We start from the raw sequence: 10,274 nt of genomic DNA on the forward strand, positions 1-10,274 counted from the left end.
TTCGGCCACCTCTTTTAATTCTTTTTTTGGGAGCAGCGAGTAGCGGGCTTTTTTTTATTATTGTTTCCTTTTATTTGTGCCCTTGAGCTGTCTCCTTTGTTGTGAAAAAAAAAAGCCAACTGAGTTTCAAAATATTCACTCTCGTCTCGTGTTCAGGCAGGGCAGGAAGTACCGAAGTGCCCCAACAGACAGGTTCCGGCTCTCCTAACGTAGTGTCGTACCATTTTTTCGCTAATTTGTTAGCAGGAAAGATTAATGTGCATCGGGATTACTGTATGCTATAATTCATTTTTTTTACTTTAGTTGCAGTTATTCTCGCTTTTTTTTTTTTTTTTTTTTTTTACTGTTGATCAATTTCTCCCTATTGAGTTAGTGTCCCACGAGTTCAAGGCTGTCAGCAGGTGAGAATTAATGTAAGCCTCCAGCTTCAACTTACCTTTATCCCAAATGTTCTTACTGTTTTTCTTTCATATTAGTTGCAGTCATTTTTGCTTCTCAAAGTGCGTGAAACAATTTTCAACATTAGCTTTTAATAGAAGACACTTGTTTATCAAACTACCCCAAAAGAAGTTTGATATGTTTTTTTCTTTATTTTTTTAAGTGGCACCAGGTTTCCATGACATTTCAGTGAAACTGGTCTACATTCATTTTTCTAAAGTAACCCCAAAATTGATACCATTAGAAAACGAACCTGGCCTGCACGGTACATTCTATGGTATCTATAACATTACGGGTACAAAATTTATCTACAAGGTATCATGGTAATGTTACCTGCTACATGTTCCTATTGATAGTTCAACAGTTCAAAGCACTGGCATTGAATTGCAGGTGCATCAGAGCTCCACTTCTCGATAACATAAGATAGCTGACCAACCTCTCACCAACAAAGAAGCTTATTTTCTAAATGGCCGCACTCCACCTCCCGGTTTCTGCTTTGTTGTTTTGTCGTAGTAAATTTCTCCGGAAGAATCTACAAAGTACTGACGGTCTGTCGGAAGGTTGATGCCTGTGGAGTGCATACGATGGAAGAGTTCATCCGACACATCCAGGCCGGTGTTCAGTACCTGCTGAAGACTCCTCACTCGCTCTGCCCAGCTTTTCTGCCCCTGTTGGAGTGTAAGACTTGTTATTCACTACTTATGTACTGTTGCGGACTAAAATATGGAGTCACCTTGCAATAAACTCCCTAGCCACCAGGTCTAGGTCAAGGCTTGGTGTATGCCTGAAGTACAATACAATAAAATTTCCAGTCCCTGTAGGAGTGTAGACATGTCATGCACCACTTATGTAGCATGCATGTTGTAAGAAATTGGTAAGCATCAATTCACTATTCCAGCTGACGTAATGAAAAATTAAAGCTACTTTTATGTAACCAAGCATTTTGCAATCCAAAATGGATACATTTATCGGTACTTTCCTAAGTATGTATTCTCAATCCTCAATTCTCAGAAGGTTTATGGTCCTGATGGAGTGCATCCTATTGTCCTTTAAAAACTGTTTCCGTGCTGACACGTTGCCTGATCAAACTGTTTCGTCTTTGCCTTTCAACATCTATCTTTCCTCCCTATTGGAAGTACGCCATACAGCCTGTGCATAAGTGGGGTGACCGCCCTAATCCTTCAAACTACCGTCCTATAGCTTTACTTTCTTGTCTTTCTAAAGCTGTTGAAACAATCCTTAACACAAAAGTTTTTTAAGCATCTATCAACTTCTGAACTTTCTGATCGCCAGTATGGGTTCCGCTATCGTCTCCACCAGTTCTTTCCCCCAAATGCAATCCATCTACAATAGCTTTGTCCGCCTGCGTAAAGAGTATGCATCTCATGTGTGGGGGGAACTCCACACAAACAGCTCTCTGAACAGAGTAGAATCTAAATCTCTTCGTCTCATCAACTCCCCTTCTCTTACTGACAGTCTTCTATCTCTTAAATTCCGCCTTAATGTTGCATTTCCTTCTATCTTCTATCGATATTTTGATGCTGACTGCTCTTCTGAGCTTGCTAACTACATGACTCCCCCACTCCCGCGGTCATGCTACACTTGACTTTCTACTCTTGGTCATCCCTATACTGTCGAAATCCCTTATGCAAGAGTCTCAGTATCGTTATTCATCCATCACTACACTGGTAAACTATTTAACAATCATCCTTCGTCTGTATTTCCTCTTGGCTACGACTTAGCCTATTTCAAGAGGAGAGTATCGAGACGCCTTTCCACCCGAGATTGACCTCTCTTTTGACCACTCATCTATAGTTTCTTTTATAGGGGCAGTGAATAGCGGGCTTTATTATTCTCTTACTTTTCCCTTGGGTTGCTTTCTCTAATGTAAAAAAATAATATGGAATCGTTTTTTTTTTTTTTTCGTTTTCTTTATTTTATCCTCGGCCTAATCCATAAAGCAATTGACGCAACGGAAGACTTGGCATGTGACCAAAGTCATTTTTGTCACAAGGATAACGTTGTTGTTATAAACAAAACAACAAAAGACAAAAAATACACACCATGTTGCGGTAAATTGATGTACTCAGTCTATGAGAGTTAGCGATAACCGAGTGTGGCTGTACATACCCCTTCCTGCTGACTGGCCAGGAAATGGAAGACTTCTTCGGAGCTGTCAAGCGATAGATCGAAACGGGGCATTCGCTGTCCAGGGGTGTCTTAGGAAGAGAAAGTTACATCATTACCACGTGCCTCCTAACCCTCTTCAGCACCACACACACACACACACACACACACACACACACACAGGAATGTGGGAACTCTATGAGAAATTCAGAGGCAGAGAGATAGGTAGATAAATAGATTGAGAGAGAGAGAGAGAGAGAGAGAGAGAGAGAGAGAGAGAGAGAGAGCGGGCACCTGACTGAGGAAGGTGTAGATCGTTGGGAAAGGCATTTGTCCTGTAGTAGACCAGTAATGGCTAATGAATGATGAAGATGATAATGAGAAGGAGAAAGAGATGTCAGTCCTCTAAGGAAAATCTGATGTGGCTCGATTCGTACGAAGTAGTTACTAAATGTTTGTACCTGCACATCTAACAGCCAGCGAAGAGAAGAATAACATCTACAAAAGTACAAAATGACAGAACTTCCGGAACAAAAAGACCAGACGCCTTTAACCAGGCGATAGAATTTCAATTACTAGTTTTATTATTTTTCAATGAGGGTGCTATTTACAGTTGAGGAAAACCGAGTTGCGTGAGACAGGAAACCAGGTTGAGCCATGATAACTTTTATGAATAAAAATAAGCCATTTCTTGGAGTAGTGCATATTCCAGTGGAAGAGATATTATATTTCGGGCAAGTTTGCTTCATACAACATTTTTTTTTTGGAAATTTATGACAATCAATCTCACCCTCAACACATTCTGTCATTACCATCACGATGGACCACTGTAATATTCTACAGGAAGCTGTTGCTGGTGGAGCAGGAAGGCATATTTTGAAATTAGCATCATTAATAACAAGATTTTATCATACTGTATATCTCAGCATACCAATGTACTTACAGGGCTTAACATATTTTACGGAGTATTCTGTACCATCCTCATTGGAGTAGCTGCAAAGAACACATATGAAAAGTTATAAAACCTTTGACAGCATTTCGTGCAGTCATGATATAATTATAATCTCTCAAAATATAATTACAGAAAAGGAGTTGCTAAAAAAAATATATATATATATATATATATATATATATATATATATATATATATATATATATATATATATATATATATATATATATATATATATATATATATATATATATATATATATATATATATATATATATATATATATATATATATATATATATATTTCATATTGTTCATGAAATTGGAATGTTTTATGAGAAGTTCTTATAACCAACTCACTCCTTTGCCAAAACAAACTGCCCGTCCAGAGCCACATTATTGCCCATAGGAAAGGCCGCCGCCGCAGCCACCAATGTTGTAAATATTATCTGTAAAATTGAGAAGATCAGCTTCCTCTACAACAGTGATTCCCACACTTTCCTAGGCTGGCTCCCTCTTAGCTCCCAGGTGAGTTCCTAGCGCAACCCCAACACCCAGCCACACACATGCAAACACACCTTTTTTTTTTGGGGGGGGGGGCATTTAGTTATGCTGCATAAGTATAAGTTGAGCTTAGCCTTAGTGATTGTGATAGAATTCGTCATTCATTTTTTTTCAGATTTTGTTCAAACAAAACATTATTAATTATTATTTACTCCTAATACCACTCTGCCGCTCCCCTACCACACTTTTCTTCCTCATCGCCCCATCAGATCTTACCACAGCCCTCAACTGGGCTATACCGCACACCGAGGGAACCACTGCTCGATAAGAAAACTGGCGAAAACAATATAAAAAAATAGATACTCACCTTGTCACGCTCCCCTTTTTTAGGAGTGACTGCAAAGTACGGCGTGATAATCAGTGCATGATTGTGTGTTAACTGGCAAACATTCCATACAACTTTGGTCCTTCCTCGAAGCCCAGACATCTTGAGCTACTTCAAGTTTTAAATTTATTTCAGAATATTGTATTCCCTATGTCTATGCAACTACAACTACAACTACACTTTTCCCGCTCTCTCATAGGAGACTACGTCACTTTGCGGTCCTGAAAACCTCATGGTCTCGGGTCATCACATACATCACATTTCACACAAATGCTGTGCTGAGTTAAGAAGAATATATATATATATATATATATATATATATATATATATATATATATATATATATATATATATATATATATATATATATATATATATATATATATATATATATAGGTCAAAGGAGGGGCCAAAAAGAGAGGTTAATTTCGGGAGGAGAGATGTCCTGATACACTCCTCCTGAAAGAGTTGAAGTCGTAGGCAGGAGGAAATACTGATGAAGGAAGATTGTTCCAGAGTTTACCAGCGTGAGGGATGAAAGAGTGAAGATGCAGGTTAACTCGTGCGTTAGGGATTTGGACAGTAAAGGAATGAGTATGAGAAGAAGGTCGTGTGCAGCGTGGCTGCGGGAAGGGGGGAGACAAGCAGTTAGCAAGTTCAGAGGAGCAGTCACCGTGAAAATAACGATAGAAGATAGAAAGAGAGGCAACATAGCTGCGGAATTTAAGAGGTAGAAGACTATCAGTAAGACGAGGAGAGCTGATGAGACGAAGAGCCTGAGACTCCACTCTGTCCAGTAGAGCTGTGTGAGTGGAGCCCCCTCACACGTGAGATGCATACTCCATACGAGGACGGACAAGGCCCCTGTATATGGATAGCAACTGTGCGGGGGAGAATAACTGGCGGAGACGATACAGAACGCCCAACCTCGAGGAAGCTGATTTAGTTAGAGAGGAGATGTGAAGTTTCCAGTTAAGATTTTGAGTTAAGGATAGACCGAAGATGTTTAGTCTTGAAGATGGTGACAGCTGAGTGTTGTCGAAGAATAGGGAATAGATGTTTGGAAGATTGTGTCGAGTTGATAGGTGGAGAAATTGGGTTTTTGAGGCATTGAAGGACACAAAGTTCCTTTTACCTTAATCGGAAATTATAGTAAGGTCTGAGGTTAAGCGTTCTACAGCCTCCAGTCTGGAGTCATGTAATTCCTGTTGAGAGAGTCTTCTGTTGAATAAAGTTGAATAATGCGGAGTGGAGTCATCAGGGTATGAGTGGATAGCACAGTTTATTTTTATTTTTATGGAGAGAAGATCATTGATGAATAACAGGAAGAAAGTGGGTGATAGAACAGAGCCTTGTGGAACACCACTGTTGATGGGTTTAGGGGAAGAACAGTGACCGTCTACCACAGCAGAGATAGAACGGCCGGAAAGGAAACTGGAGATAAAGGAACAGGAGAGGGATAGAATCCAAAAGAGAGCAGTTTAAAAAGCAAAGACTTGTGCCAGACTCTATCGAAGGCTTTCGATATGTCTAGCGCAACTAAGAAAGTTTCACCGAAACGGCTAATAAAGGAGGACCGAGAATCAGTTAAGAGAGCAAGAAGATCGCCAGTAGAACGCCCCTTGCGGAACCCGTACTAGCGATCAGATAGAAGGTTAGATGTGGAAAGGTGCTTTTGAATCTTCCGGTTAAGGATTGATTCAAAAGCTTTAGATAGACAGGAAAGTAAAGCTATAGGGCGGTAGTTTGAGGGATTGGAAAGGGCACCCTTCTTAGGCACAGGCTGTACGAGGGCGTACTTCCAGCAGGAAGGAAAGGTAGATGTTGATAGGCAGAGACGAAAGAGTTTGACCAGGTAGGGTGCCAGCACGGAAGCACAGTTTTTAAGGACAATAGGAGGCACTCCATCAGGTCTATATGCTTTCTGAGTGTTGAGGCCAGAGAGGGCATAGAAAACATCATTCTTAAGAATCTTAATAACAGGGATGAAGGAGTCAGAGGGGGGATGAGTAAGAGGAATATGCCCAGAATCGTCCAGAGCGGAGTTATTCTTGAAAGTTTGAGTGAAGAGTTCAGCCTTAGAGATAGATGAGACGGCAGTGAAATTGGAGGAGATATTTTTGGTTAAGTGCCAGAAGTCTCTGGAAGAATTAGAGAAAGCAAGGTGTTGACATTTGCTATGGATAAAGGAGTTTTTGGTAAGTTGAAGAATAGATGTGGCACGATTTTGGGCGGAAATATAAAAATCATGGTTAGCGAAAGTTCGAAGGCTCTGGTACCTTTTGTGAGCTGCCTCTCTATCTTTGACAGCACGAGAACAAGCGTGATTAAAAACAGGCTTTTTAGCATGAGGAGTAGAAAAAGTACGTGGAATGTATGCCCCCATTCCAGAGACAGTCGCCTCTGTAGTGCGCTGGGCACACACAGAGGGGTCTCTCTCCTGGAAGCAGTAATCATTTCACGGGAAATCGGAAAAGTGCGGTACGCGGTGTGCGGTACTGCAATAGCTGTAGTCAAAATAAAAAAAATCTTCAGTGCCTATCCTGGCTATCTAATTAAAAGAGGAAACATGCTTAAAATAGTACAATTGCCTTAATTTACAACAGATTTGTTTTAACAGTGCTAAACCACTTTTTGCATGTTTTTTCCATTATCTTACAATTGCTTAGGATTTTTTAAGCTCCCCTAAAAAACGGCCGGCACCACGGACGGGTCCGGGTTTCAAATGGTTGGCACCGCACTGTAAAGTAGTTTAGTCTGTCTATTTAGTATTTAATTTTGAACAATAACTGAAAAGTTAGAATGATTGAATCTCTGATTCTGATGACTGATACCGATTCACTGTAAAAATAAAAAAATAAAGACATTTATGTGAGCATGCCGCACTGCAAAGGTCGTCGTCGATAGTTTTCGAAGTATCGCAAAAAAGTACCGCAGGATTTTTTAGTGCGGTCCGCGGTAGTGTGGTATTTTCAGAAATTTTGCGGTAGTGCGGTACTTTTTTTGTGATGCGGTACTACCGCACTGCCGCACTGAGTACCGCACTTGCCCACTCTCTGATAATTACACGCTGACTGCTCTTTTGAACTTGCTAACTGCATGCCTCTCCCCTCCCGCGGCCCAGCCGCACACGACTCTCTACTCTTGCTCATCCACATACTATCCAAACCATCTTCACTCCTTCATCCCTTACACTGGTAAACTCTGGAACAGCCTTCCTTCATCTGTATTTCCTCCTGCCTATGACTTGTCCTCTTTCAAGAAGGGAGTATCAACACACCTCTCCACCCGAAATTGACCTCTCTTTTGGCCACTCTTCACTTTTGTCTGTTGTGGGAGCGGTGAGTAGCGGGCTTTTTATTAAACACTTTTTGTTGCCCTTGAGCCGGCTCTTTTGTTGCAATATATATATATATATATATATATATATATATATATATATATATATATATATATATATATAAATTAACACACACACACACACACACACACACACACACACACACACACACACACACACACACACACACACACACAAACACACGGCCCGGTAGCTCAGTGGTTAGAGCATTTACCTCACAACTAGGACATCGGTTCGATTTCCCAACCGGGTGAAGATAAGTTGGGTTTATCTTCTTTCACGTGTAGCCCCTGTTTACCGAGAAGTGAGTAGGTACGCGACGTAAGGCGAGGAGTTGTGACCTCGTTGTCGCGGTGTTTTGCGTGTGAGTGGTCTCAGTCCTCCCCAAAGATCGGTCACTGAGCTCCTTCCGTAGGGGAACGGCTGGCTGTCTCGAGAGAGACCCGCAGCAGACCAAGGGGTGAATTACACACACACACACACACACACACACACACACACACACACACACACACAGACATATATATATATATATATATATATATATATATATATATATATATATATATATATATATATATATATATATATATAGTTGAAATTGTTAAAATCTACTACAACATTATAAGTGACTTTACAATCTACACGAAGTAAAGGAAGCCTATGTATAATTACTCCAGGTTTATGAGCTGTTTTAGCACCAATTTCTAATTAATTACAAGAACATTCTAATCACTCAATGGTAGTGCAGTTTCAGCAATGTATTCCTTCCATGAATAATCGTACAAATACTTACGAAGGTCTTCATCTTGTCGTTGTTCTGATCAGAAGGCTGTCGTGGAGCGGGGAAGTCCCTTATATACCCCTCTGATCTGGATTGCATGAGCGTCTGCAGCGTTACCAATGCTCTGATGGTGTTGCCGTCTAAAAGATGCTTAAGCATAATAATTATTCTATGTCATTGAGCTACTCCTCGCATTTTTGTTTTATTTTGAAAATGGTACAAACTGAAATTAGTTTTCAGCGTAGACTGGAAGACATATCAAGATGAACTCTCAGCCTTTGTGAAGGTCACCGCGACTGGGTCCACAAAAACATCTCTGGTGAATCTTCCTCTCCAGGTGTTGCCATGCCGCCCTCTGCTATTACTTTTAATGTTTTTGTGAGCGCCTGTGTGGTGTCATGAGACATCCGGGTATCGTGAGACATCCCATCCTGAATACATACATGAAATTCGACACAGTACCGTGTCTTTTGTCGACTGCTTTTCGGGATCTGTGCCATACAGGTTTATTTATTCTATTAAAAAAGAAAATGACGACACATGTATGTATACAACTAGATATCAACAATCACTCTTCTCCATCTTCTTGTGACCTAATAAGCTTTGCATCGCTTTTTAGGTCCTCCTTGGTACTTTTTACGCTTAGATGCTTCACTTGGTTACTCTATGATATTAGATTTTGGGTTCCGCGTGGCTAGAATAAGTAAGGGATGTCTCACGATACCGGATGGCAGATGATAACATACCAGTGCGTTCATTATTGTATGCATGTGTGTGTGTGTGTGTGTGTGTGTGTGTGTCTCTCTCTCTCTCTCTCTCTCTCTCTCTCTCTCTCTCTCTCTCTCTCTCTCTCTCTCTCTCTCTCTCTCTCTCTCTCTCTCTCTCTCTCTCTCTCTCTCTCTCTCTCTCTCTCTCTCTCTCTCTCTCTCTCTCTCTCTCTCTCTCTCTCTCTCTCTCTCTCTCTCTCTCTCTCTCTCTCTCTCTCTCTCTCTCTCTCTCTCTCTATATATATATATATATATATATATATATATATATATATATATATATATATATATATATATATATATATATATATATATATATATATATATATATATATATATATATATATATATATATATATATATATATATATATATATATATATATATATATATATCTATATATATATATATATATATATATATATGGGGTTGAGAGAGAGAGAGAGACTCTAGCCTCCAAAACAACAACCATGTGTCCCGGGTGGCGTGTTTCGTGTCGTAACACCGACAGAGGCGTCACATTTTCCGAACTCAGGGGGCCGCGCGTCTTGCACCACCTGGGGATGAGTAAGTCTTCAATATGACTCGTGAAAACTAAAAATCATTTAAAAATATTTTTTTCAAATAGTATTGCTTATAAGTTGATAAAACTCAGCCTCACCCACTTGAAATCACTCTTTATTAAGGCAACCATCCCCATCACATTCCAATTCCTGGAACGCACACAAACACACACCAAAAAGGCACGCACAAGAACTTTAGCACACACACACACACAGAGAGAGAGAGAGTTTTCAAATGGTTACTTTTTTTAACGAACGGAATTCCCAAGATGTTCCAACTAATTCCGTGTACGTGACCACGATGGCTAAATATCTCCAAATTCACTCTCGGGCAAACATTTCATTTACACACAAAACAAACAAAAGGAAATCACTAAATCAACTTTGCATTCC

General features: G+C 40.1%; 1 protein-coding gene across 1 annotated transcript; it reads right to left on the reverse strand.

Moving 5' to 3' along the window:
• Positions 1 to 566: 566 nt before the first annotated feature.
• On the reverse strand, positions 567 to 8,629 carry LOC127003523 (uncharacterized). Its single transcript, XM_050870358.1, has 5 exons — positions 8,564 to 8,629; positions 3,878 to 3,966; positions 3,509 to 3,558; positions 2,569 to 2,657; positions 567 to 1,106 (listed from the first exon to the last, which is right to left on the reverse strand). The coding sequence occupies exons 1-5, from the start codon at positions 8,573 to 8,575 to the stop codon at positions 894 to 896; spliced, it is 453 nt and encodes a 150-aa protein (XP_050726315.1). The 5' UTR covers positions 8,576 to 8,629; the 3' UTR covers positions 567 to 893.
• Between the last annotated feature and the right edge of the window lie 1,645 nt (positions 8,630 to 10,274).

This window comes from Eriocheir sinensis, chromosome 3, assembly GCF_024679095.1.
Source record: "Eriocheir sinensis breed Jianghai 21 chromosome 3, ASM2467909v1, whole genome shotgun sequence".
Taxonomy (NCBI): domain Eukaryota; kingdom Metazoa; phylum Arthropoda; class Malacostraca; order Decapoda; family Varunidae; genus Eriocheir; species Eriocheir sinensis.

Bases quoted from the DNA above. Each gene is read 5' to 3' on its own strand.
- LOC127003523 (XM_050870358.1), bottom strand. The intron at 3,559-3,877 runs GTGAGTTGGTTA...TGTTCTTTGCAG, and splicing joins CAGTTTGTTTTGGCAAAGGA to CTACTCCAATGAGGATGGTA. The intron at 2,658-3,508 runs GTAAGTACATTG...TCTCTTCCTAAG, and splicing joins CGTAAAATATGTTAAGCCCT to ACACCCCTGGACAGCGAATG.